At 37.6% G+C, this 27,962-nt stretch overlaps 2 protein-coding genes across 8 annotated transcripts in view; both read left to right on the top strand.

The window, feature by feature from the left end:
* Window positions 1–24,119, top strand: part of tnikb (TRAF2 and NCK interacting kinase b) — a 70,732-nt gene extending 46,613 nt beyond the window's left edge. Inside the window, exons 14-33 of one of the 7 annotated variants that reach the window (XM_059524861.1) lie at window positions 110–196; window positions 575–763; window positions 1,673–2,047; window positions 3,848–4,012; window positions 4,092–4,337; window positions 5,530–5,639; window positions 6,034–6,152; window positions 6,229–6,326; window positions 8,963–9,144; window positions 9,891–9,999; window positions 10,324–10,470; window positions 11,552–11,654; window positions 11,854–12,036; window positions 12,246–12,389; window positions 12,514–12,648; window positions 14,326–14,426; window positions 14,671–14,820; window positions 16,042–16,201; window positions 18,104–18,243; window positions 19,800–24,119. In XM_059524861.1, coding sequence (XP_059380844.1) covers window positions 110–196; window positions 575–763; window positions 1,673–2,047; window positions 3,848–4,012; window positions 4,092–4,337; window positions 5,530–5,639; window positions 6,034–6,152; window positions 6,229–6,326; window positions 8,963–9,144; window positions 9,891–9,999; window positions 10,324–10,470; window positions 11,552–11,654; window positions 11,854–12,036; window positions 12,246–12,389; window positions 12,514–12,648; window positions 14,326–14,426; window positions 14,671–14,820; window positions 16,042–16,201; window positions 18,104–18,243; window positions 19,800–19,883 — 3,027 coding nt within the window. In that variant the 3' untranslated portion in view covers window positions 19,884–24,119. The remainder of the gene's footprint in view (window positions 1–109; window positions 197–574; window positions 764–1,672; window positions 2,048–3,847; window positions 4,013–4,091; window positions 4,338–5,529; window positions 5,640–6,033; window positions 6,153–6,228; window positions 6,327–8,962; window positions 9,145–9,890; window positions 10,000–10,323; window positions 10,471–11,551; window positions 11,655–11,853; window positions 12,037–12,245; window positions 12,390–12,513; window positions 12,649–14,325; window positions 14,427–14,670; window positions 14,821–16,041; window positions 16,202–18,103; window positions 18,244–19,799) is intronic. The other 6 variants (XM_059524865.1, XM_059524863.1, XM_059524862.1 and 3 more) reach the window with 6 other exon arrangements.
* Window positions 24,120–24,654: 535 nt separating this feature from the next.
* Window positions 24,655–27,684, top strand: eif5a (eukaryotic translation initiation factor 5A). The gene is made up of 5 exons (XM_059524860.1): window positions 24,655–24,774; window positions 25,800–25,990; window positions 26,073–26,177; window positions 26,670–26,801; window positions 26,913–27,684. Exons 2-5 carry the CDS (start codon window positions 25,823–25,825, stop codon window positions 26,973–26,975), a joined length of 468 nt encoding a protein of 155 aa, XP_059380843.1. The 5' UTR covers window positions 24,655–24,774; window positions 25,800–25,822; the 3' UTR covers window positions 26,976–27,684.
* The last annotated feature ends 278 nt before the right edge of the window (window positions 27,685–27,962 follow it).

Genomic DNA, 27,962 nt, shown 5'->3' with positions numbered 1-27,962 from the left:
GCTTGATTAATCTTTCATTCTTTCATTTTGAAACTCTTTGAAGGCCCTGTTATCTCTTTTCCTTCTCTTTTTCTCACTCTCACTCTGATGCGCTGTGCTATGGGGTTAGGAATATATCCGCCGGCAGTTAGAAGAAGAACAAAGGCAGCTGGAGATTCTTCAACAGCAGCTCCTCCAAGAACAAGCTCTTCTCCTGGTAAACTCTCATTTCAGCTTTCACCTTTAAAGTTCTTGCACTTCCTTTCTTTTCATCCTCTGTGCTTATGCCATCTGTCGGTCCCCTCTATGATCGGTGCACTCACAGAGAGTATCGATTGTGTGAATTGATCTGGGGCATTTGGGATTTGTAGCGGCTCTGTTTGTTATTGCTCAGTTCTGAGAGAAATTAGACTCCGGATCCATGGCCATCAGGCCATCGATGGGATTAGTTTATAGAGCTGTTGAGTTCAATGTTCTTTTAATAGCCTCCAGTTATTTTTAGGAGTCCAAACCTGTTATCATTATTTTGTCTCATGTGGTTATCTGTTCTAAATCTTGCTCTTTTCGCCTCATTCTGATTCTCTGGTGTGTCTAGGAATACAAACGGAAGCAGATAGAGGAGCAGCGGCAGGCGGAGCGGTTACAGCGACAGCTGCAGCAGGAAAGGGCCTACCTTGTTTCACTGCAGCAACAGCAACAAGAGCCACGGCCTGCAGACAAAAAGCAACTGTACCACTACAAAGACTCAGTCAATCCCAGTGACAAACCGGCTTGGGCTAAAGAGGTACAGAGAGATCTTGTTAAGACTCTTACATGATTTATACTGTCTAGGGTTGGGAAATACTGAAATTACTGATTTTCTTCCTTTAAATGCTCCCAGTATCAATTCATAAAATCTTGAATGTGAGCTTAATTAAAAGGCAGTGTACCACTGATATAATGGAAGGAAGTGTCTATCTTTTGAAAAAGCCTACAACACAACTCGCATAGTCTGATTCATGAAATAAACGATTTTGTGTTGGTTGTTTTTAATTAATCCGAAACATAAACAAGCATCTCTTATGATTTTGTTCTTTTTTTAGTGACTCCAAAAAAAATCTAACAGCACATTAGAAAAGCCTCATTCACAAATCAAATGATTCTAATGTGTTGGCTATTTAAAAAAATAAATACACCATATTAGTATAGCCTGATTCATGAGACAAATGACTTGTTAAATTGGTTCTTTTGGTTCAAAAAGGTGAGCTACAGTTCCAGTTTGAATCTAAAACATTGCCCTATACAATTTACAGCATTAGCAGAGAGATAATGTCTCTCATATGTAATCAAAATCAACATTATAACTGAAATAAATAGAAATGAATCGGCACTGAATCAAGAGCTTATAAATCAGAATCGATTTGAATCAGGAATCTGTATTGATACCCAGCCCTAGTGATCACTCTCAAGAGTCTCCGGTCACTGATTGTAGACGTTATATGTCATTTGCTTTTGCTAATGGCTAAATTTAATCAGAATCTTCAGGTTTGGTGCTCACATATGATGCATCTCACTTCCTGTCAATAAACTTTCCGTTAGTTTTCAGATTCCATTGGATGCTTTTTGATGATCACGCTCTGAAGAGACCTCACCGTCCATCTTCGGTTTTGTGTGTCATAATCTGAACGGTTTTATTGTGCTTTTCTGAACTCAGGTGATGGAGAGAGCTCAGGGTAACTCCCCTCGAATCCCTCCCAAGAAGCACCATTCGTTTAACAGTTCTGGAGAAAAACGTGTCGGCCAACTCCTCCCTCTTGACAAGAGCTCCTCTAATCAGCCCACGAGGCCCCCCTCCTACCCAGCAGCCTCCCACTCGAGAGAAATAGAGCTGGCCGAGCCTCAGCTCAGGATAATCAGTGGGCCAAACGTTCCTAGAGTCCGTGTGTCTTGCGAGCCAGATCCATCCCAGCTGGTCAGGATGGTCCAGCAGCATCTTGAGCAAGAGTCCCGGGGCCGCAATCCCGGACACTCCAGCAAAGGGGCTAATATTGAGAGAGACTTGTATGCAAAGGTCTCAAAGGTCTCAAAGGTCTGCCTCTGCTAGCATGATTATTCGTGTCTCCTTTTTCACCATGACCTAGGTCTGGTCATGGTACATGTTCAGAGAATTAATGCGGGAAAATACCTTTTCTCCAAATTTTCTATCGGGGCATTTGGATGATCTCTTTTGGAATGCCTTGTTTCTGTTTTCCACTCGTTCTCTGGGTGCGGGTATTTCTGTAGGTTCAGTTTCCCAGTAAGTTTGGTGGATCTTCTTCTGACTGCTTTTGTTCTTGCTGTGGTCTTGTTCTAATGATCCATAATCTTCTCTTTGAACTTCCCAATCACTCCTTCTTAGAAAAAGCTGAGGACAGAGGAGCATGGGATTATGGGGCAGAAATGAGAGAGGTTTGGATAAATTGGGCCACAAATGAACATTAGACCAGTGATTGTCAACCTACTAAGCATTTTACATTTTAAGTTGCTTAATAAAAAAACCACTTAATAAAAGTTTCATGGGGCCCCGTAGTGGGTCACTACCCCCTATTTGAGAACCACTGCTTTAGACATTAGCCGCATTTCCACTGTCGGGCCAGGTTAATGTGCGAGCCAGGGCTTAAAACGGGCCGGGCCGGGCGGGGCTAATAGCCTCGGGCCAGTAGCAATATTTCTGCCTTGTTTAGTGATTATAATCCACATCGGATCAAGTTATTTCAATCACCCGCTGCTGACTAAGAGTGAGTTTTGATCTCAAATTATTTTTAAAAGTCTTTAATACCGGTGTTAAAGCTGTTATCTTTCTGTAATGATCCGCGGCTGACACTTTCCAGACGCAGAGAAACTCCGCCTTTGTTCATAACCCCTCCTCTAGCCCCAGCTGGCCCGCTTTGGCCCAAGGTTTTCGTCGGGCCAAAAAACCCTGGCCTTTGGCCCAGAGGAAGCCCCGGCGAGGCACGATCAAGCCCCGGAAGTGACAGTGGAAACGCGACTGGCCCTGGCACGCACTAGCACGCCCGGTTTAAGCTCGCTAGTGGAAACGCGGCTATTGATAAAATTACAAAGGGGTGTTGATGAGGGGTTGTGTTGTTACTTGTAGGCACATATTGTGCTCAGTGTGTCATTTCAGATCCAAACCTCCCTTCATTCTCATAGAAAAAATAAACATGGTTTTCTCACTAACGTGTCTTGCTGTCCCATTGGTCACCCGACTTCTAGGAAGGCCATAAGTGATTCTTTTCTTATCTGAAAAGGCTTGTGAATGGTGCATGACAGTTGAGGCTTGTTGTTTGAATTTGAGATTACACAGCATCTCCAATAACATACTGGGCATAATGGCCTAAATGTTTCCTTTCTGTCTTTAACCTGATGATATTTCTTTTTCTGTCTATGGTTCTATGTTTCATCTTCGCTTATTGAGTCATTTTGATTGGGTCTGCAGAAGTGAATAAAAAATTATCTTCCGTCAATTTAAGGGAACAGGTCTAAAAATATCTAAAATGTCTCGTAATGATGCCGTCTCCTTAATTTGGGACCGGCGGATTTCTGCAAAGATTTAGAAACTCGATCTTGGGTGATTATGTGAATGCTAAAGATGAATAAGATTGACAGAGAAGCCTACAGGTCTCATCATCATATTATCTGTTCTTATTAAATGGTAAACTCATTGGTTTCTATTCTAAATATATACAATTGAAATTTAAATGTTTAAAATTAGCAGAAGTTACCTTGGTAAATTAGTATGTTGTGCAACCCTTGTGCCATTTCGCAGTCCATTCTGACTCTCAGGCAAAGAGGAAACCGACTGGTTGTGAAGAGCTGCATTGACACTAACTTCCTCTCTGTCTGTCAGGTTGAGGAACGCTCCAAGCTAAACCGCCAGAGCTCTCCGGCTCTCCAGCACAAAGTGGCCAACCGTATTTCTGACCCGTCCCTGCCTCCCCGCTCAGAGTCCTTCAGCAGTGGAGGCATTCAGCAGGCCCGGACGCCTCCCATGCACCGTCCGGTAGAGCCTCAGGTACTTCCTGACCTCCAGATCTGTCTTTAGAGAGACCGATGTGTTGTGAAGAACACTGATCCCAGAGTTCTCCTTTCAGATGGCGCACCTGGTCTCTGTCAAGTCCCATGGCTCTTCCATGACAGGATCCCAGTCGCTGCATGATCAATCCTCTCAGGGCGTCTCAGCCTTCCAAGAGGGTCTGTCGCCTCACCGACCACCGATGCCTCGGCAGAACTCTGACCCCACATCAGAAAACCCGGCCCCACCACCTCGCATTACCAGCCGAGATGAGAAGTTTGACCGTAGCTCTTGGCTGAGACAGGAAGATGACGTCCCTCCAAAGGTGATAATCTGGAATGAAATGCGTTGTTCCTGTAATCCAGTGACATAGTAGTAATTCATGTGGAATTCTCAACAGTTGGATCAACAAATTTTTTCTGAGTCTCAGAAAGCAGTGAAAAAACATTGCTAAATATAAATATTATATTTACCGACTGTATAGTCAAGCATAGTTAAAGGGATAGTTCACCCAAAAATAAAAATTCTGTCATTAATTAGTCACCGTCATGTCGTTCCAAACCCGTAAGACCTTTGTTCCTCTTTGGAACACAAATTAAGATATTTTTGATGGAATCTGAGAACTTTGTGACAGCAACGCAACTTCCACGTTCAAGGCCCAGAAACACAGTAAGGACATCATTAAAATAGTCCATCGTGTGCTCTTCTGAATGTGCATCGCGAACTGATACGGAAGAGAAGTCATTGAATAAAGTCATGTTTTTGGTTTTTGGTTTTGTTTTTTGCTTGCTTTGCACACAAAATGTATTAAGGTTGAACCACTGATGTCACATGACTAATTTAATGATGTCTTTACTACCTTTCTGTGCCTTGAATGTGTCAGTCGTATTGCTGTCTATGCAGGGTCAGAAAGCTCTTGGATTTCATCAAAAATATCTTAATTTGTTTTCCGAAGATGAATGAAGGTCTTACGGGTTTGGAACGACACAAGGGTGAGAAATGAATGACAGAATTCAAATTTTTGGCTAAACTAACCCTTTAAACCTGTAAATGTAACTACACAAAATATAAGAAATTACTCATTCTACATTAAATATGGTTTCAGCGGAAACAAAAATAAATATGGTTTCAGTCTCTTATATAGTTTTATGACAAATTATTTTATTAACTTATTTTATTCTGGGTCATATTCATTCATCTAATTTAAATAATTATTTTCAATTAAAACGTAGTCATTTTAATTTCTTTATCATTATTTATTTTAAAGACTTTTATTACTTTTATTTTAATATATTTTAATACTATTAGTGCTTGATGTCAAAAGTTAAATCAGTTTTTAAAAATCGTTAAATTGGTTTAGATCCACTGCTATTGATTGAAATTTATTAATAAATGTATAATGCGTTACTAAATGTGATGATATAAGATATAAAAAACAAAGCCTATATTAAAAAAAACTTATTTTCTAAAGTTTATCTTAGTAAAGTAACATCTTAGCATCTGTTAACATGCTTCAGGTGCCCCAAAGGACCACTTCCATTTCCCCTGCACTGGTGAGAAAAAATTCTCCAGGGAATGGACCAGGAGGACTGGGACCGAGAACCGGAGCACATCTGATCCGAGCCAGGTATATTCCACCTTTCATTAACTTCTATCTTTCTTTTAAACTCATTTTACACATTTTATTGCAGATCAAGGTTGCCCTTGTGAATACTATGTTTTGTAAATAATTAGAAATAATTCTTAAATTATTCCAATAGGTACAACAATTAGAGTTTAAAATACCAATGATTTTTTTATTTATAAATTTTCTCTGTCATTACATGTTTTTATTTATCTATTACTCACAAACGGCATTATTCTGTCAGTATCCCGACAAATAAATAATGGAAAAAATATGTGAATAAATGATTTTTCCTGAGACTTACTCCTGTTTATCTCTATACTTGTACTTTACTTTTGTCAAAAGTTGAGTTCAGTTTGAATGTGGCTTGTTTGAATGTGTCCTACCGTTGGCACAGTAACCCAGACCTGCGCATTCCCATGGAGTCGGCTCTCCAGAGAACCAGCAGTGGTAGTTCTTCCAGTTCTAGCACGCCCAGCTCTCAGGGCAGCTCCAGCGAGAGGAACCGGGTGGGAGGTGAGAGACCCTCTGGAATATTCTCTCAGTCTGAGCTCCTGCACTAGGGAGTCTTGATGGTCGATTGTCTCCACAGGCTCCAGTAAACCTGAGGGATCCCCAGCAGTGTCCCAAGAATCCAAGCCCAAAACCCAGGACGAGAACAGGGAGGTGACCAGACCCAGCCGACCAGCGGTGAGAAACACATTTCCCAGAATCCACAGTTTAACTGTGCTGCAAATCTGTATGCTTTCACAGGGCTGCTTTCTGAGACCAGGATAAGCCTTAAATGAAAGAATCTAAATCTGAAATAATTTATTTTCAGCATTTCTGAAACTAGCTTCTTTTTAAGATCTGTACAGCTGTTGATGTTCTGTCCAAACATGATGTCTTTACCAAGTTAAAAATAGTTTTGTTGCTTCCAGTCAATAACCTTTATCTTTTAAATCACCTATATGCTAGATGTGCTTTATAAAAGCCATTAATATTCCCCACAGGAATATTACTTTTTAAGAGGAAGTCCATCAACACATCAATTTTATTTGTATATCACTAGTAATTTAAGTCTCATTTGAGCTAACCTACTCAACTTTTCCATAACCTTTAGCTAGCTTAGATCTGCAGCTGTTCACACTTGGCTCGAAGTTGAAAAGATTGTGTGCCGCTTTGTGTTACTAACCATTTTCTCATTTAACATTTTGTCTAATTCGCTCAATTGTTCCTCCACACGTGGTTCTCGATTGTCGATTCTCTTTCTCCAGAGTTATAAGAAAGCCGTAGATGAGGTTAGTGACATCTGCCCATGTTCGTGCTCCTTACTTTTCAAGCACTCGTTCACTGTCTGTCTCATCTATTTCTGTCACACGCCCTCTCGTGTCTTCAATCACTCTCTCATCAATATTTCACACCATCTCTCATTCCTTAACTCCCCTCCAATCTTTCTGTCTGTCGCTCTCTTTCACAGCTTCAGACGCCGTGTCAGTCACCATCATTAGCTGCACATTTCTCCATCGCACCAATTTGTCACACTCGTTTACAGTGTCAGGGAGCATCTGTCTTATGCCACAAAAAAGGGATTTTTTTTGTTTGGTTTAGAAGTAATCTTACATTTAGGGGTAAAAGAAGAGACCAGAGATGATGTAGCTTTTTTTAAATGGATATTTCACCCAAAAATTTAAATTCTGTCATTAGTTACTCACCCTCCATGCTGTTCCAAATGATGTCCTCGCTACCTTTCTGGGCCTTTAACGTGGACATTGCATTGCTGTCTATGCAGGGTCAAAAATATCAATTTCATCACAAATATCTTAATTTGTCTTTCAGCTTTAGAACGGCATGAGGGTGAGTAATTAATGACAGAATTTTCATTTTTGGCTGAACTATCCCTTTAAGGTTAATTCATTCCACAACTCTTTAATAACATTAACTTTAATCCATTTAATCAGCAGACCTATTATTTTTAATTTGATGTGAATAAAAACAAGGCAGCGAGGGATAGAAGAACAGGGCATTCAGTTGTTATCATTCTTAGCCAGAAACCTTTGTGTAAATTTGTTTGTAATTGTCATTCATAAATGCATTGTTGTATTCAAGACAGACAGATGAGTTATACAAATTTGTGGAAGATATTTGTAAAACCGTTCCTGTGAATTGTGAATTGTCACATTGATTTCAAATCAAATCAAGTTTCTTCAAAAATCATTCAGAGAGCCATTATTTCATAAATTGATGCAACATAGTCAATGTGAGCTGTAAAGCAGTACGAAATTCTGAGCGAACAAGACAATCGAAATGAATGCTGCATCAGTGTTGCATTTACATCAGATGACCAGATTGTGGTTGTTTAAATTTGTAAAGCTATTCTTTCGTAACTTGTTACATTTAGATCAATGTGAGCAGGTGATCAAAACTCATTTCTGTTAAAGTTGTTTGTATAAACCATATTTACAAATATTGTCTCATTCTGTCCAGTGCGTCAACTTGTGCGAGAAAGATTTAGCGAACAGTTTACAAATAATTTTTTTCAGCTCATGTTTAATCAGAATCATAATCACTTAAGTTCTGGATAATTTACAGTTTTTTCGCAAACTGTAATTCCTAGGTTTTGACATTTTCGTCAACTTACAGCCAGGTAGTCAATGGTATGTCGTATTGAATGTAATGTTATTCCTGTGCCTCGCAACTTTTTAATTAATCTCTAATATGATGAGATTATTGCTCTAGGTTATATTTACGTCTTATTTCAAGCATCAGTGTTTAAATATAACTGCACAAGAGTTGACTTCTTTCTCAATGGCGTTTTCTCTCTATCTGGCTGCCTGGTGGCCTGTCGACAGGAGGAGCTGGTAAGACAGAGTCAGAGCGGGAACTGCTGATTCTTACTAACTTTCTGCATGCAGGGCACAGACCTCAGGAACAAACCCTAGTTCTGCTTCAGTTATTCAGTGTTTTGGTCTATTATTTCTGACTTGTGCACGCGATGGTTTATACAGTTGTGCATCATTCTTGGAAATGATGGCGGATGTTTTTATCCCACTTTCAGAGTTGATTTGTAAAGCTTTATAAAATGATTTAAATAATTTGCTCTGTGATGTTTTGCTTATTTGTTTGTTTCTGGTTATCTCTTTGGTGCCATTTACATGACCTAAATGTGCAAAATGAAGTTTTTTTCATGATTCCTACTAACAGATAAATCGCTGTAGCGTATGCAGGCCTAAAATTTGAAATGCTCTATACATTTTAGTGGATTCATTGTTCAATGGAGACCAGATCAAGGCAAGAATGAAATCTTACATATCTTCTTTGTCTTCCTCTAACTTCATTCCCTACAGGACCTCACTGCTCTGGCCAAAGAACTCCGTGAGCTGCGAACCAATGAGGAAACCAACCGGCCTCCCAGGAAAGTGACCGATTATTCATCATCAAGTGAGGAATCGGAAAGCAGTGAGGACGAGGATGGAGAAGGCGGGGCTCATGATGGAACTGTTCCCGTTAGTGATATTCCACGCATCATGTGAGTGTTTTCAAACATCAAAAATGTTTTTAGTCTTAGTTTTGTTTTAGTATTACTTGTATACTATTATAGCATTTATTAATGTTTTGAATTGGCTTGTATTTTCGTATTTTTAGTTTATTTTAAGTTTATTTTTAATTTGTGCTTTGATTTTTTTATTAGTTTTTTCATAGTTCATTTTTTATTCATTTGTTTTAGTAAGTTTACTAATTCAACCTAAACATTTAAATTAGGTGTCAAGGCAACATTTCTGGGAACATTTTCATTGACGTTTAAATTTTATTCCTTTAATATTTATATATATTTAATTTACACAGTAAAATATATGCAGTGATTTTATACAATTGATTGCTTTATACAATGTATGTAACATTTCTTATTTGTTCTACTCTAGTTTTTCGTCCTATTGTTGAGCTTGAGTTTGAGTTGAGATTTGTCTTTTGTTTTAATTTAGGCTAGTATTAGTTTTTTTGTGATATTGATGCTGGTGGCAAACATTATTTGTGTCATATCGAATATATTGATATCATAAAGACCTTATTAAGCAAAAACAACCATATCATGATATGTATTGTCACCATGAAATAAAATGACTCATATGGTGATATAAGATTTAGGTCATATCGCCCAACTTTGAACACAAAGTAAAATTGTGTTTGCCAACCATTTCAAGGGGTCTTAAAAATGTCTTTTAGAAAGCTTCATTATTTATTAGAAGTCTTTTTTTTGCTCTAATCTCCCAACAGGCCTTCTGCTGGCCAGGGTGGCACCGATTCACTGGTCAACCAGGAGGATTCTCATGCCAGTGATTCATTTGGCAATAATTCACAAGACAGTGCCCTGATGATGCGAGAGGTGGGTGCACCTACCTAACCAGGTTCCTTTCCCGTATAGCAAAAACTCCTACACTCATTGCTCTAGTGTGTCAGTTTTATTTCTCTTTAAGTTTACCAACTCATGTTTATTTTTGCCTTGGTTAAGCCTTGATTTTATTGTTCTATTTTGGTGTTTCTTTTTCACATCTTTTGCTTCTCCGACAAAATCTATGATCAAGCTCCCCTCACATTTGCTGACAGAGGCACGCTCTGTGCGTTTCCCAAATATCTCTGCAAGATGGCTTAGCCATGCGAGGGCCCTGCAGTAGTGTAGCCCTACTCCTCTTTCTGTTCCTCTCTGCAGACGTTTTGGGAAAGCAAGCTCGGTCATGCCGAGAGCAATGGTTTCCCCGGTAACTCCAATCTGCCTGATCTAGTGCAGCAAAGCCACTTGCCTGGCGAGGGTCCTGGGCGGCTTTCTAGTGGGCTGGACCTGGACTCTGTGGCTGAAGTAGGTGATAGACAAGCCTGTTTGAGCCACCTTGTACTCCAACCCTCAAATTTCTAACCTGACACATCTAATCCATCCCTGTTCGATTCAGATGCACATTTTTATATGGCTGTAGATGCACAGAATCCCAGATCTCTTCATAACTCACACTGCTTTTCTTGGTTTTATTTATTTTCTGTTTGGTTCTTATTTGTTCTCCTTTCATTTACTATCATTTAGCGCTTACATTTTTTGGAACATTGAAAAGTGAGACCGCAGCCAGTCAATAAGATGCTTTCTCCCCTTTGCCCCATTTTCTTTTCTCTTATGTGCCTTGATTTTCTTACTGCAAAAAAAGAAGATAAATTTTATAATCAGTATTTATTTTTATTTTTTTTGTGAAAATCATTTTAACAAGATTAATTCATTTAAAATATATCTAAAATAAGTTTGGGGTCAGTAATATTATTATTTTTTAATCTCATGCTAACCAAGGCTGCGTTTATTTTATAAAAATATGTTAAAAGCAGTAATAAGGTGAAATAATATTATTACAATTACTCCAGTCTTCAGTGTCACACGATCATTCTGAAATCATTCTAATATACTGATTTTTCATGCTCAAGATTTCTCATTACTATTAATGTTGAACATGTTGTTTCTTATTTGTGTAGAAAAGGTTTAGCTTTTTTTCAGGATTCTTTGAATAGAAAGTTGTAAATGTATTTATAGTAACTTTTAATCAATTAAATGTGTTCGTTCCAAAAAAAAGAAAAATAAATTTTACAGACCCCAAATCTTTTAACAGTAGTATACATTTTCAAATAAATTAATAAGAAAACATTTTCATGCATATATATATATATATATATACTGGAAAACAAGACAAAATACTGATTGCAAAAAAGACTTTGCAGTGCTTGCTTTTCCTGCTAACATGTTACAATAAATGGACTGTTCTAACTGCGGACAAAAGTCAGCACATTGCAGTTAGTTCATACTAGAAATGCTTGCATTTGTTGCCTATAATCAGTCATTAGAAGACACTATTTGTATGTTTTGTGGATGCTCATTTCTGACTCCTGATTCTCCACGTTGACAGTTTGGGATGGGGAGCGGGTCAAAAGCCTCCTTCACTCCTTTTGTGGACCCACGAGTGTATCAGACCTCCCCCACAGAGGACGATGAGGACAACCCTGCCTCAGGTGATTAATTTACCTCTCATCCCCTTTTCTGTTGAGAAAGTGCCAGTGCTGGTGCCTTTCTCCTCAATAGAAATGCTCAGATGAGGCACTGACTATGGCATTAACACACTGTTGGTGGAAAAGGATACTAATATTTACCCTGCTTAATATGATGATAAACTGCAAATAATAATTTAGACTTTTTTGTTTTGTCACACAGCTCATTTTGCAGATGAACACCTACGGCTGGAGCAGGAACAGGAACAAGCTCGACTAAATGAGGCTCGGAAAATATCTATAGTTAATGTCAATCCCACCAATATCAGGCCACACAGTGACACACCGGAAATCCGCAAGTACAAGAAGCGTTTCAACTCTGAGATCCTGTGTGCGGCACTATGGGGTGAGTCTAAACTTGTCTGACTTTGAACTCAATGACTGTTAGAATATTTCATTTGTGTCTATATTGCTTGTGTGGATGTACAAAACTACTTGTTATATGTAAAGCGACCTTGAGCTACGGAAAGACGATATGTCTAAAAAAAATACTCTCCAAATGAAAGTACCTTCATAAACTACAAATTGTTTTCATATTATGTTTGTTTGCTGCAGGAGTGAATCTGTTGGTAGGAACAGAAAATGGGCTCATGTTACTAGATCGCAGCGGTCAGGGCAAAGTCTACAATCTGATCAACCGCAGGCGCTTTCAGCAGATGGAAGTTCTGGAGGGCCTCAATGTCCTGGTCACCATATCAGGTGAGTTCATCATCAGCTCTCTACTTGTCTTTACAAAGATCTGTTTTATGTTGTTGGTTTTGTTAGATCTGTGTGTTATCTGTTTGTAATGAATGGTTCATACTTCCTCTTTTTTTTCCTGTAGGCAAAAAGAATAAACTGAGGGTCTACTATCTGTCATGGCTTAGAAACAGGATACTTCACAATGACCCTGAGGTAGAAAAAAAACAAGGATGGATTACCGTTGGCGACCTAGAGGGATGTGTCCATTATAAAGTCGGTATGTTCTTTGGTCTTTTTGCCCCGAGTAATTGTTTTAATACCTGAATAACTATAGAAAAAAAAATCTAAATATAAAGTGACTAATGGGTTTTCATTTCTAAAATAAAGTAAAAAAACAAGTGATTTTAAGCTGTTGAAGCTAAATCAGCAGCGAAGGCTTGTGCACGCTCATAGAGTGTGGGAATATTTAAGTTATTTTTGCCAATTTATAGAACTTGAGCAATTAAAGGTGCAATAGGTGATTGTCTTCAGAATTTTTTTTTGTTATGCTGGTTGAAAGTCTCTTCACATCCCCATAGTAATTATTATGTTAAGTGGTCTACATGTATTTATATATATTCTGTGGAAGACGTAGGACCAAGAAATGTTCATCCAATCAAAATATTCAGTCCGAGCATTATGAGAGTCATTCCTACCTGCCTGTCAACATGTGTATTTGCACAGACAGTATACGTCATCAGCATGACACGTTCACGTACGCTGTGCAGACAGTGAGAATGGCAGACAAACATTAACAACCTGACCTTCGTTCCTGGTATTATAGTACTGTTACTAACTGAACTATAAAGTTTTCTCACCGGTGAATGATGTAATGTTGTCTTTAGTCGTCGGGTCTGTGTGTGTGTTCATGCGTTCAGGGGGCGTGGCTTTGTACGGCGGTTGCAGGGAGGTTTTGACGTATGCTTTCAGTGCTATCAGGCTAAAGTTGGCATTTTCCAAGATCTTCTACTGCACCTTTAAATACTCATAACTAAAATTGTGTGTCAAAATGCTCGTCTTTGCAAGTATTCTCATAAACACTAAAGGTCTGAAAGTGAAAGCAAATAGCTGAGAAAGAAAACACGCGTAACAGTATACTGGATCCGGGCAGCTCTTAAAGTGACAGCAGTCTAATATTCCTGCTTCTGTCGTTTATGTTAATCAAACAACAAAAGAAAGAAAATCTCTCACTGCTCTCGACTAAATCACTTTTGCAACTTCTTATAAGAATAAATCGATGTTTATTTACACAATACAGAATATGCAGAATTGTTAACATTTGATTATACAATGTATGTAGAATTTCCTGTAATTCGTTTCTTATTCTTATTTAATAACTGACTGATTACTTGTCTTTAGTGAGCTTGAGTTTGTTTTTTTTTGTTTTTGTTTTTTTAGATTTATGCTAGTATTAGCCTAAATCTAAAAAAACAGGATACGTCATACGTCAAGGGGGAGTTGTGGCCTAGTGGTAAGAGAGTTTGACTCCTAACCCTAAGGTTGTGGGTTCGAGTCTCGGGCTGGCAATAACACGACTTAGGTGCCCTTGAGCAAGGCATCGAACCCCCAACTGCCCCCCCGGGCGCCGCAGCATAAATGGCTGCCCACTGCTCTGTGTGTGTGTTCACTGCTGTGTGTGTGCACTTTGGATGGGTTAAATGCAGAGCACGAATTCTGAGTATGGGTCACCATACTTGGCTGTATGTGATATTGACACTGGTGACAAACATTATGAAATTTCTATGGTATTAAAAAATTTTGATAACATAAAGACCTTATTTAAATCAAAAATAACTATAATGTGATAGAAGATTTTGGTCATATCCCCCACCCCTAATTTAGAGAGAGATATAGAGAAACCGAGAATGTGGTTTATTAAATACTAATGTGTTCACATGTATTTGTTATTTAACAGTCAAGTATGAGAGGATTAAGTTCTTGGTGATTGCATTGAAGAATTCAGTGGAGATTTATGCCTGGGCTCCCAAACCCTACCACAAATTCATGGCTTTCAAGGTAAGACAGATGTTCGGTCCAGTGAGACCCCCTTAAGAAAGAGCATTTGTGTTTTAATTTTAAATTAACTCCATTACTTTATAAGAAAAACGGGTCTTAGAACTTATTTGGCAGGGCAGAGCACAAAATGTGTAAATTAAGTAGTTATTTTGGTACTTGTGACTAGTGCTGTGAGTGTGTCAGAGCATATTTCTTTGGGAATACTGTATATTGTGCTTTCAGTGTCTGTTCTTTCTCTCCAAAGTCTTTCACAGATCTTCAGCACAAGCCTCTGCTTGTGGACCTGACGGTGGAGGAGGGTCAGCGGTTAAAGGTTATCTATGGCTCCAGCGTTGGTTTTCACGTGATAGATGTCGACTCTGGGAATCCGTACGATATCTACATTCCATCCCACGTAAGTGACGACAGGCCGAGCGGAGGCAGCTCTCCCCTCCTTACACTGATCCTAAGGGACTTTAAATAGGACGACTCCTCTCTGGGGATACTGGAATGCACTGTAGTGTTGATGTCTGCATCACATATGTGCCTTATAATTACAGACATTGGCTTAATAAAGTACTTAAAAGGTATTTTGTGCATTTATCCAGAAAAAACTATATAAGGTAAAAAAAAAAAAGTCTAAAATATACATTACTGGTCAAAAGTTTAGGATAATAAAATTGTTTTTATTGTTTTTGAAATGTCTCTTATGCTCAGCAAGGCTGCATGATTTGATTTTAAAAAAAATGGAGGGAAAACTGTAATATTGTTAAACATTATAACTTATATTATTTAATACTAAGTAATATTATTTAATACTAATACATTTAGTTTTCTATTTAAATATATTTAACATTTATTTTATTGATGTGGTCTCATAGCTGAATTTGTAGCAGAATATCACTGTTTTACTGAATTTAAGAGACTTCTTTACAAAAAATAAAAAAATATATTATTATTATTATTATTATTATTTCAAACTTTTAGACTAGTGTGGAAAACTCAAAAATGATGCTGTCACAATGACCTGTAATGTCTGTCACAAGATTTAGCTGCTTTCTTTATGCAGTATTTATTTTAAATATAAATAAGAATAAATAAATACATTTAATTAATAATAATAATATATATGTATTCGTAATAAAAACCATTCAAAATGTTAATTTTGGACCCTGATTACACAGTTTAGAGCAACACGTATGAATGTTCTGTGTGCAGATGAATGGTTATGAAGTTGACTAAAACAGATTTCATTACGCTGCACGCTACAACCATTATTGTTCTAACATTATCAAGTGTGATAGAAAAGCGTCTCCACTGTTAGAAGAAAACATGTCCCCGATCTCCGACCTTTGACAAACCAAACACGTACATGAACCAAAGCAGCCAAACCGTTCCGACGCCCCATGCTGGGCCGTTAGCAGGGCGCTCTTGGGTACGGTCGAGCGGAGGGCAGGGGTCTCGATTGTTGCAGCAGTTTCTCGAAGGGAGAAGCTCTGGCCACCCTCAGCACGAGACATGACTGACAGGGCTGCCCGGGGGAGGTGGGGAGAGCATCACTTAGTGGGGAATGTTTTGCACTACGGCTCGTTTTTGTCACCCCAAGGCTCATCTGCGCCCACCCCTCCCTTCCCAGATTCAGGGCAGTGTTACCCCTCACGCCATTGTGGTGCTTCCCAAGACTGACGGCATGGAGATGCTTCTGTGTTATGAAGATGAGGGAGTCTATGTGAACACATACGGCAGAATCACTAAAGACGTGGTGCTCCAGTGGGGAGAGATGCCCACCTCTGTTGGTAGGTTTTGGTTGTTTATTTCACACAAAACGCTCCTGTTCTCCTTCTAGAGCCGTGATGGCGGTCTGTGCGAGAGCACCCGACCGTCCCCGACACCCCTCAAAATCTGAATCAGTCCTCTCACACAAACACGCATGTCTTTGTCCACTCATTGCTCTTCTGTCTTTCCTGTCCCTCACTTAATTAGACGATTTAGCCGCCCCACCCCACCCAGGCCCACCTAGACTAATCCCTGACACAGAGTGAAATGTTTGTCTGTATGTGTAGCACATCTTCTTGTGTACTGTTTTGTTTATTTTGTTAACCCAGTATAAGTCTTTGGTACTCATTTCCTTTCTGAGCAAAAGCCCAAGATTTGACAGTGGCTCCGATTTTGTTTTATATCATCCTTGTGTGAATCTCATTTAAAAAAAAATGTCTCTGTGATATTTCACTTTAAAATCAGAATAAAAAACATTAAGCCCATTTTAGGACCATGGTTTGCTATTATTATTTGCATATGCAAATGGAAAATGTCTGTATTTAAAAAAAAATTGGCTTTTCATGCAAAAATAATTTCTTAGTTCTTCCTCGAGATTTGCACAAAATTAAATATTTTCTAGTCTATATATTTAAATTGACTTTTCTTTTCGAAAATTATTAGAGCCTGTTTTAGGACATTATGATATTTTGCTATTATCATATGCAAGAAAAATTTTTTTTAATTGTCCTTAAAAAAATATTGGGCCTAAAATATGCTTGATCTTTTTTCTTTTATATAATTTTTTTACTCTTGATTTTGGGGTGAAATGTTAACGGTTTTCTTGAGTTTTCCTATTCGATTTATTTAAATCGATTTTGGGTGAAGAAAATCATTACAGCCCATTTTTAGGACCCTTAAGATTTTTTGCATTTTCATATCCTTATGCAAAAAAAAAAAAAAAAATGTCACGATGCAAAAAATCTCGGCCCTAAAATATGCTTGATTTTTCTTCATGCAAGAAAATTCTTTTCTCTTGATTTTGGGGTGAAATGTGACCTGTTTCCATTAGATTTACCCAAAATTACAATTTTCTATCCAACATATTTAATAAATAGTTTAACATTTAACCAGGACAAAGAGACCACCGTCTGTGTAATTATTGTTGTCTTTTTAGATGTAAATATTGTGTCTTTCAGCTCTTGCTTTACTACAATCACGCATCAGATATTGTGCCATGCGTCTCTAAAATTAATTTCCAGCTTTAATGTTTGTTTGTATATGTGTTTTCATCTCTCATCCATGCAGAATGTTAATGTTGTAACTCAGATGTCTTTTGTCGTTTGTTGGCTGAAACTGAGGGTTCAGATGTAGACCAGCAGCCGCCCACCCCCTCAGTTCGGAAAAACAAATGAATGTTTCAGCCAAATTATGTTCAACTCTTCAGTGATTCTGCACTCATAACAGTCAAATTCATAACTCATGCATTTTCTACACAAGATATCAGCAGCAAAGGAAGTCAAAACAACCAGATCATCATTATTATTCATCATTATTATCTCTAAATCAGCCACAGGAAGTCCTCGGAGAAAGTTAGTGTAACGTTAGTATCCAAAGAGCTCTGGAATTGGACGCTATAGTTCCTTGTACTCTTGATGACAATAGGATAATTAGAAAATGAAAGCTTAATAATATCCATAACCACTGGTATTTAATTTGTGATGCTCAGAAACTGCTGCAATAATGACCTCCTGATGTGGGGTGGCTTTGGCAGGCTTGTTTTCATTGGATCTGGGCTAGTTTGGAGATGCTGTTGGACGTCAGAAGTCGTTGAGGAACGGGGTGTTCTGATGATGTACTGCATTTTGGTGTCAGCACTCTCCTGTCACATGTTTCTTTTGTCTTTTGTATATATTCGCTACCTTCCCCCTCCCCTTCTGCAGCCTACATCCACTCCAACCAGATCATGGGCTGGGGAGAGAAAGCCATTGAGATCCGCTCCGTGGAAACGGGACACCTCGACGGAGTTTTCATGCACAAGCGAGCACAGCGATTGAAGTTCCTTTCGGAGAGAAACGATAAAGTGCGTTACCTCCATGATGCAGATTGCCCATCCATGATCTTACTGTTACTTTTTACTCGTTCTGTTTTTTGGGTACAATTAATGCTATATGACCCTGGAGCACAAAACCAGTTCTTAAGCTACTAGGGTATATTTGTAGCAACAGCCAAAAAAAAATCACTGAATGGGTCAAATTTATCGATTTTTCTTTTATGCCAAAAATCATTAGCATATTAAGTAAAGATCATGTTCCATTAAGATATTTTGTAAATTTCCTACCGTAAATAAATCAAAACGTAATTTCTGATTAGTAATATGTATTGCTAAGAACTTCATTTGGACAACTTCAAAGGTGATTTTCTCAGTATTTAGATGTTTTTGCACCCTCAGATTCCAGATTTTCAAATAGTTGTATCTCGGCCAAATACTGTCTGATCCTAATAAACCAAACATCAATGGACAACTTATTTATTCAGCTTTCAGATGATGCATAAATCTCAATTTCATGAAGTTGACCCTTATGACTGGTTTTGTGGTCCAGGATCATATATTTAAAAATTAAACACTTCACTTTTAAATTATGTGAGTCTTTCTATGGGTCAGTGACATCATACACTAGATTTTTTTATTTAATTTTTTTTTATGTAATTTAGCTATTTATTATTTTATTAATTTTCACTTTTTTTTTTTTGCTATAGTTAACAATACTTCAGATTTAAAAACTACACCTTCAAAATTACGTGAGTCTTCATGGGTGAATGACATTATGCTTATTTTTGTTTGTTGGAGTTTATTAATTTATTTAGTATATATTTATAATGTATTATTTTTTTATTTTTAAATGCTAGACAGAGATACCTGTCCTGATATTATAATGAAGAAAAACAAAACACCTCATAAAAAAATGATTAGCAAAATGATTGTCAAAATTCATGACACAATCTATTATTTAGTAGAAAATATATATTTTTCAAAAAGTGATTTATACAGCAAATAATATTTCTATTCAGTGTTTCTAAGAAACATTATATAAAATATAACAATGTCATAAAAACCTTTTGACCATTTTTGTACCTTCAATACCTAATAATATTTTGAAAGTAATCAGCTGGGTTTTTGGGCTTTTGAAAGTAATGTTAAATTCTTTTTTCAAACGTTTCTTTTTTTTTTTACTTTGTTTTTACAATTTTTTTATTTTTTTTATCATGGATGTGTCTGACCCATGTCGTGGATAACTTACATTTATCAGTGTTTTAGTATCATTGATATACTACTATACTATTACTATTATTTGATCAATAATTTAAATTATTTATTTAAATGATTTTTTTGTGTGTTTTTGCCATTTTATTAGTTTTTTTTTAAACTTTAATGTATGTTTTTTAGTTATAGTACATCAAGTTAAACTAAATGAAAGCAAGAAATGTTGCCTTGGCAACTAGCTGAAATAAAATACCTGAAAATAAGCCTGATTGGAAATTGAACGTAGACAGCCAAGGCAGTAGATTGTAAGAGTTTGGTCCTTTGAATGTGAATAATAGGCAATATAATAATGTCCATTCCTCCATGTGTCGCAGGTATTCTTTGCCTCAGTCAGATCAGGAGGCAGCAGCCAAGTTTTCTTCATGACCTTGAACAGAAACTCCATGATGAATTGGTAATTCATCCCCGCCCTTCCCTGCATTGTATCTGTGGACCTTTTCTACTTTATTGAAAAGTGTGAAAAAATGAAAGACAGGAACATCCGGGTGCGCTGGATAATCTGGCAGACGGCAAAAAGACCAAGCCTTGCTGGGTGGGACCTTCTCAGAAGAGTCAAAGACAAACCCAAAATCCACACGCCCCCGCCATCAACAATGTAGAAGAACAACCGGTCTGCATTATTTTGATGGCTCTTTTATTAACATGCGTGGGGTTTTGGTGTTTTTGTCTGTACAAATCTCCATCTAGATTCTTCTTGAGGTGAAGACTGGAAATATGGGGAATAAGACCCACAGAGTAGAGTGAATATTTGTACTGTTAAGACACTTTTCGATAATAATTTGTCAAGGTTGCGCTCGCTCGAACGTCAGTAAACCTCCCTTGCGGGATGTATCCATTGAGGCTGGTTTGTGTGATCAACCCTTTTTCTTTTTTATGTTTCAGCTTGGAATGCACACAGATATTTGTGTCATGTGGATATCACTCTAATGTCTGATATTTAAGACTTGTATGATACTTTGCCACATTACGTTGGAGCAGACACACTTCGGGCTGTCCACAGAATGCCTTAAATATGAATTTGCAGAGCTGCTCGCTTTTATTTGTCAAGCCAAAAGAAATTGATGTTTATGCATATTTCTATAAGGAAATGAAAATTCTACTTTTTGGGATGGAAAATGATGCCTGCTGATATTGACGTATAACAGAACTATATAATGATTCTGAATATTCATACTGTGCATTCCTAGTTTTATCCCAAAGCTCTATAGTATTCACATTTGGAGCCTGTGGTTTGGCAATGTTTTCCTTGTGCTCAGGGAGATAGTGCTGTCGATCAGACCTTTTACATTCATTTCCATTTTCCTTACAACTTATGTTATGAGCGATTTAAAGGGATAGCTCAATTAAAATTGCCGTTTCAAAACTGTAAGATTTTTGTTCCTCAGTTACACTGTTATCACTCTTCAACATCATAAAAGTAGTCAATGTGCACTGTATTTCTAGTTTCTTAAGCCATATGATGTTTTGTATGAGGAACAGGCTCAGATAAGTTCTAGTCACAAATAACAGCCTGGACATTGACAAAAATATTTAAAAGACAATAAGACGAGTCATTTTTGGGCGTTTCACTGGCCCTATGGGAACATAAATTTCCATATGGATTGGATTAGACCATCATTTTTATTTAAGGGTGAAACTGGTCTGCAGAGATGATTCTTGAACGCTTTATCACCACAGTGCTTAGAAAGAGTCTGAATACTTCAACTGACTGGTAAATACTACAGAGCTTTCTGTTGAAACATAAAAAAAATACATCAAGATTCTGTTTAGCGTATCAGTTTCTTTGTAAGAGTGTGTGTTTGTGAATGAATGATGAGATGTAATGCTTTCCACCAATGATACAAAAATAACCATTAACATACCAGCATATCTCAGTTGTTTTAGTATCAGGAGTAACACGTGTCATTAGAATAAGAATGTGCTGCAGTTTTGTATTTTTAAGTTGGTTTTCTCGTGACTTTCAGCAAAGTGCAATAAAGGCCAAGGGAATCGAGCCTGGTGAGTCGATTGCTCACCTCTGCTCATGATGGATCTCCAACTCTTTCTAGAGGGACATTCACTATCACCCTCTGTAAATATCCACTTCCGTTTTGGAAAAAGAGTCCTGCCTCCGAATCGAATGAACTTGAACTGTGAAGATGTGACAGAAATGTGCGATGCTATTTGTGGTTCTGTAAGATCCACCACCTTCTGTGTGAATCACGTGAAGCAGTGTTTTGTGAGTAGAGCTTCCTTTTAGGCTACCTCGTTTCTGTTCACCTGTTGGATGGGTTCAGTTTTCTGTGTGGGTAATGACTATTGATGCCGTAAATCAAACCTTTGTAAATGAAACAATATAAGGCAATATTCCAGATCGTAGTTTGAAAAGGGGATTATTTATTCTCTGGAGGGAGGATGGGTTGTGTCTTTTTGAAATGCAACCAGTATATCAGTGAATTTTCAACATTATTACATTATAATAGGTATATTTTCAATTGGCGATGAGGATGTTGTAATTAACAAATGTAAAATAAGGCAATGTTGTCATTCCATGTATATTCAGAGGTGATTTGAGTGTAGAGCGCCAGACAGAAATATTAAGAAATGAAAAAAATAATAATAATCTTGGTGCAATGTCTTGTGTAACAGCCAAATCAAGTCCACACTTTAAATTAGCCTGATTCTTCAATTCGGGCATCTTTTTGATACCCACGGATGATGTTAATGGAAAAATGTTTTTTTTTTTTTTTTGGTCTCTCTAATTATTTACACTTGAAGACATCCTCAGTTTATTTTTACTTTTTCATTTTTCTAGCTTTATTTTTATTCTTTAAATCAAATACTAATGTCATCACCGCCATGCCAAGAATTGTAATTTATCAATTAATTTTATGATTTTTTTTTTTGAACAAGCACACAACTGACATTACTTCCAAATCCAATCCACTTGATAAGTTATATGAAACTGTTTGCATTTTTAGGATTACACAAACACAAAAAAGCCTCTAACTGCAGAATCGCCTATTAATAGACTTGAAGTCCTTCCAAATGACGTGGCATTTTAATCAAATAGGTGGAATCAAGATATAACAGTCCTTTATATACTTTTATATATTTTCATTACAGTTATGTAAGAGCAATAGAGTGTGAAATTCACTTGACACAACTAGGAACTTTTGAGACTTCATGTTTTTTGTCCATCAAACTGTGAACTGAGTGGATGTGTGTGTGCAGGTGTGAAATGCTTATGGGGTCTTCCCATTCATTTCATCAACGGCTATGAGGTTAGTTGATCTCTTCATCTCTCATGCACCACCTTCAGTGGTAGAAAATCGTTTGACGTGTCCTTGACCTAATTTTCTTTCTTAATATGGACATTAATACTGTAAGTACATCCTTTATATTCAGGCCGAGCGGGTTTTGTTGTTTTATTTCTGTATTTCTCTTTTATTTTTGTGTATTAAAATGTTTGATTTATAGCACAACCGAGCATTCTGGATATTGGCTGTTAATTTTACGGTTGTTCCAGTGTGTGATTGGGTGTGTGTGATTTAAACATACTTATTTTTAAGCCTGTAAATACATCAGTTAAACAAGAAATGCAGGTATTTGACATTACAATGACAAAATGGTGAGGTTTCAAGATTACAAGCCTTCTCTGTTACAGACATTTGAAGCTGAAACTGGGCATATGTTTTGTTCTCAAAATATGCAGGCTGTAGTATTTTATAAATAGATTTTTAAGGCTATTAAACTAGAGTTTTGTTCCAAATGTAGCCTGGACTTTTAAGAGATGGTGATCTCATCTAATCGGTGCCTAGTCCATGTAGTGGGTGTTGCATTTTATTGCTTACAATTTATTACATATTGTAAATCAAAAAAACAACAGAGTCACTCAAGTCCCCTTTGTGTCATCCACAAAACCCACAAAAAGAGCTGAATCTTCTAAACCGAATATTTTATGGTTATAAATACATTTTTTACAATCCAGTTTTCTTGATATTCTGATCCATTTTATTTATTGTTTTGTACAGTGCTTTAATGCTGGTATCTGTATTTAGAAAGCAGCAGTATTATTGCTGCTGCTTTTTTAAAGGGACTGTTTTCCTTCAGCTGTATTCTGGATTAGTTTGTCTTAGAGAAATATGAAATCTATATTATGTCAGAGATGCTTTAATATGAGTGCTTTATTTGACTTTTTTGTTTGTTTTCTAATTTTAATGCAGTATTGTTTAGTGCTTTTTCCTTATGAAATAAATTCACCCCTGAAAACTGCAAAAATAGTATACCATATGTTTGTGGATCTAGTTAATTTAATACTCAGTGTGTTTATGTTTAAAGAGGAATACCACAGAGAGAAGACTGCATATCAAATGTGATGGCAAAGCAGGTTGGTGGATCAGTCTAGAAAAGCTATAGCAATAATGAGCATTACTGATTTTGTCAGTCTTCATGTTAGACCCTTTTCTACTTTGACTGAAACTCCAGTTATTGATCTTATTCAGATGGAGTCAAGCGTTTCTGAAAGAGGAGAATGTGAAATGGAAAAATGGAAATTTCAGATTTTGGAAACTCACCCAATGTGTTCACTTGTCACCGAAAACTGACCGTTTCTTTGCTTTTTTTTTTAAAGAATAAATTGACACCTCAAACCAGACAGTGTGCTGTTCTATTTTATTTTATAATAGATTCTGTAATATTATTTTATAATAAGAATTATAAATTAAATTGCATATATGAAATAGTAAGTATATTTTCATAATAATAAGCCATCTATTGTGTTTTGTCTTATGCAATTTGGACGTTTGTTGCAAGCCTCTAGCCTATTGTCAGCCAAAAGATTGTTTTTAAAAAGATGTCTGCAACCAAGCATGCATTTAATTATTAAAACATTAATACTGTGAAACATTATTAAAAATTTTAATGTGTCCTATTTTAATAGCCTGTATTATAAGATGTGATTTATTTCTGTTATGGCAAAGCTGTATTACAGTCTTCAGTGTCACATGATCCTTCAGATAACATTTTGCAAGCCTGAGCTTAGTTATTCTTCCCTTTTGGTCGGCCATGCGTACACACACACATCAAATGACATTTTAGCCAGCATGCGTATATGAATATGCATGCTGGCTAAGATGTCATTTGATGTGTCATCCTAAGCGTCATCCTAAACGCTGAGAGGCACTAATCACAAACTACAGGCCCAGTTCATCCTCGCGTCTGCAGAAAAAGAGGAATCCCGCCCACTATACGGATGCCGCATTAAAATTGGCCGCGCTTGCGCGTTGACGTTCCTTTTTTTTCTTGGAAGTAAGTGCTGCATGTAGCGTGTTTGAACTGTGATGAAAGATTACACCGAACTTTCCAGGTCTCGGTGTTGTCTTTAAAAAGCTGTCGGGCTCGAACGCGTGCTTCTTGCTGTTGAACGTAACCGGCTCGTCTTGAGAAAGCGCGTTGCGGCGGTTCTTTAAGGAGCGGCTCTCTAGTTCGCAGGCCGCGAGCAAGCACAGCACCGCACGCGCGAGGCCTTTCACCGCGCGTACTGACTTGACAGAAAAGGCACGTGAGAAACGTGGGCTAAAACCGCACAAGACCCGCTTATCCCCTGCTTTGTTACGTTATAGATTGCCAGTCGTGGTCATTGTTCTACTATCTGTGTTTCAAATGTTATTTTGTTATACAGAACGGAAGAACGGGGCGTTAGCCTCTTAGCCGAGTCATTGATCAGCGGTGAAACCACGTTGACGTGCGCCACGCGAATTAGACACGTTTCGCGCGGCGTACTGTTCGCTTTTTTTGTAAACAGTGACGTGGAAATAACGAGTTCCTTCGCGTAGTATTGTTTTGGTGAGTGTTACTGATTTAAGCGTTATAAATTGCATTGGCATACCATCTGGCCTGATTCGGCGTGGTCTTTGTGTAAACTGAGTGCAAAATATTGGCTGTTAAGTGTCATTTGACGCTCGTTAAGTATTTAAACGACACATTTGAAAACGTAAACAACCATTAGTTAAGGTTTTATCGAGTTAGTCGTTAAATTGAATCGGATCCGTTATGTGGTGAAATAAGAGCAGCGTAATGCGGCAGGTTTGGGTGCTAGTGCAAACAAAAATCGAATTAAGTTTTTTTTATAGGAGTTGTTGAACTTTTTGGAAAGTGGTTTATAGTAAACTAACGTTACATTTTATCTTGCGCTATTAAGTTTGTAAGCCTGACCATAGCCAAGTCGTACATTGGAAAGTTTGCTCATCCACACGTGACTTTATCATGATTTTCTTATGTGTTTGCGAGCATTCTAAAATAAAAAAGTACTAATGTCCAGTTATTTCTTTTAGTGCCCCCTGTTTAGATCCCCATCATGGCAGATCCAGATCTTGATTTCACCAGCGGAGATGCCGGGGCTTCGACCACTTACCCCATGCAGTGCAGCGCCCTGCGCAAGAACGGGTTCGTGGTTCTGAAGGGTCGCCCCTGCAAGATTGTGGAAATGTCCACTTCCAAGACTGGCAAGCATGGTCATGCAAAGGTAATATTTTGATTTCTTTTGCATGGCTGTTTTTAACCTACTTGTGTTTGTTATTAGTGTTAAGTACAATGTTTCTTTGCAGGTTCACATGGTTGGAATTGACATTTTCACAAATAAAAAGTATGAAGATATCTGCCCCTCCACCCACAACATGGACGTGCCTAACATCAAAAGAAATGACTACCAGGTGAGATGTGCATGGCTTCTTAAAATTCAAGCTTTATAGGGCGAAATTCACATGAGATGTTTCTAATGGGAATTTGTGTACTTCATTTACCCTAAAGTTGTCCTGAGCTTTTGTTGTGTGTAATAAAGGCAAACTTTGATAAGCTCTCCAAAATGGTGACTTTGGTCAGTTTTATTCAGGATTTAGATATCACCATGCTTTCTGTTATTGTTCCTGAATGCATTTTATGTTTTGTTCCATTTAATAAGCTGGAAAATTAAATTTGCTAGGTTTAGGGTAGGTTAAATGTTGTTGTTGTTGTTGTTGTGCATTTGGAGCAATATTATAGTCTTTTTGGGCTCTGCATATGTCATTTCATCTTAATTGGTTGTCTGAGAATCTTTTCCAACAGGGCAATAAATAAAGATAATATTTTGGCTTTTCATAATACTTTATCCTAGATGCTTATTCCATTTCTTTTTCTTTAAAATAAATTGTCTTTTGCTCTACTAGCTGGTTGATATCAGCGAGGGATTCCTTTCTCTTATGATGGACAACGGAGACGTGCGTGAAGACCTGCGTGTACCAGAAGGTGACCTGGGCAAAGAAATCGAAAGCAAATTTGCAGCTAGTGAAGAGATGTTGGTAAGCGCACCAGTTTGAATGAATACATTTAGTCCTTTAGCTCTTTTTTTTTTTTTTTGTTCGTTTTTTTTTTTTTGTTGTAGCCCACTCATTGTTTTCTTTGTTTGGCAGGTTACTGTGCTTTCAGCTATGGGCGAAGAATCTGCAGTGGCTGTCAAACCCATGACCAAATAGGAAGAAAGACTGGGCTGCTCAGGCTGCAACATGCTACACTTTAACAAATCTCTTGCATTTGTTTTTTTGGTTTTATTTGGCACCAAAGCTATGGCCTTCACAAGCAACCTCAACATTTTTTTGTTGTGATTTGTGTTCCTTTTTTCTCCTTCCAATACTGTGCTGGACTTGTCGGGTCAGTCAGCATTCTCTTGGGTAAGAGGTTTAATACTGTCAGTGTTTACCCCCTCAAGTTTTTACAAATTACATTCCTGAATGTTAAATAATGGGATCCATTTTTGTATTCTTGAATTTCTTCATCGTAATTAGTGTGCAGGATTTAGGCAAGGTGTTGCGAAGAGAGGAAACCCCAACTGACACTGAACTTTTTTTTTTTTTCTCCCTCTCTGGGTGCCATACTTTTACTTTTCTCCTTACATGATCTATGCCATGCTGGCACTATAGTTAATTTCTCTCAATTGAAGGCCCCCCCTCCTGCCCCACAGTGAGATGCACACTGGTAGTTGGCACTTCCTTGTACTTGCAGTACTTTTAAAAGTACCTTCTCAAGTAAAAGCGCTATGACAGAGAAATAAACTCCAGCGACATGTCCCCTTAAATGCCAGTCTCTTATTGTTCAGAAGTGGAAAGGATGTGATGGCCATGTGCGAATACCTCTGTAACGCAATAGCATAGTCATTGATGACCTTAAATAAAGTGTTGAAGCCTGTATTTGTCTCCAGGTAGGCTCCTATCAGTGCTGCCCCTGAATGAACTTGAGGACTAAATCTTTGAGTTCTAATCTTTGTTCACTCGAGGCCTTTGTCACATGACTGGAGAGAGCAAAAAATAAAAACTTAATAGATTACTTTTCCTTTTTTTTTTTTTTTTTTTTTCAATGACACTTGATCAGGATTAAAACAAGCCCCAGAAGGCTGGTTAAAGGTGTTTTTTCATAGTTACAGTTACATTCTTCTGGTAAAATTTAACACAATGTATTACAGTCTG

Source organism: Carassius carassius, chromosome 35 (assembly GCF_963082965.1).
Source record: "Carassius carassius chromosome 35, fCarCar2.1, whole genome shotgun sequence".
Classification (NCBI taxonomy): Eukaryota; Metazoa; Chordata; class Actinopteri; order Cypriniformes; family Cyprinidae; genus Carassius; species Carassius carassius.
The sequence above is the reverse complement of the archived record's forward strand: the minus strand, read 5'-3'. Positions and strand labels throughout refer to the sequence as shown.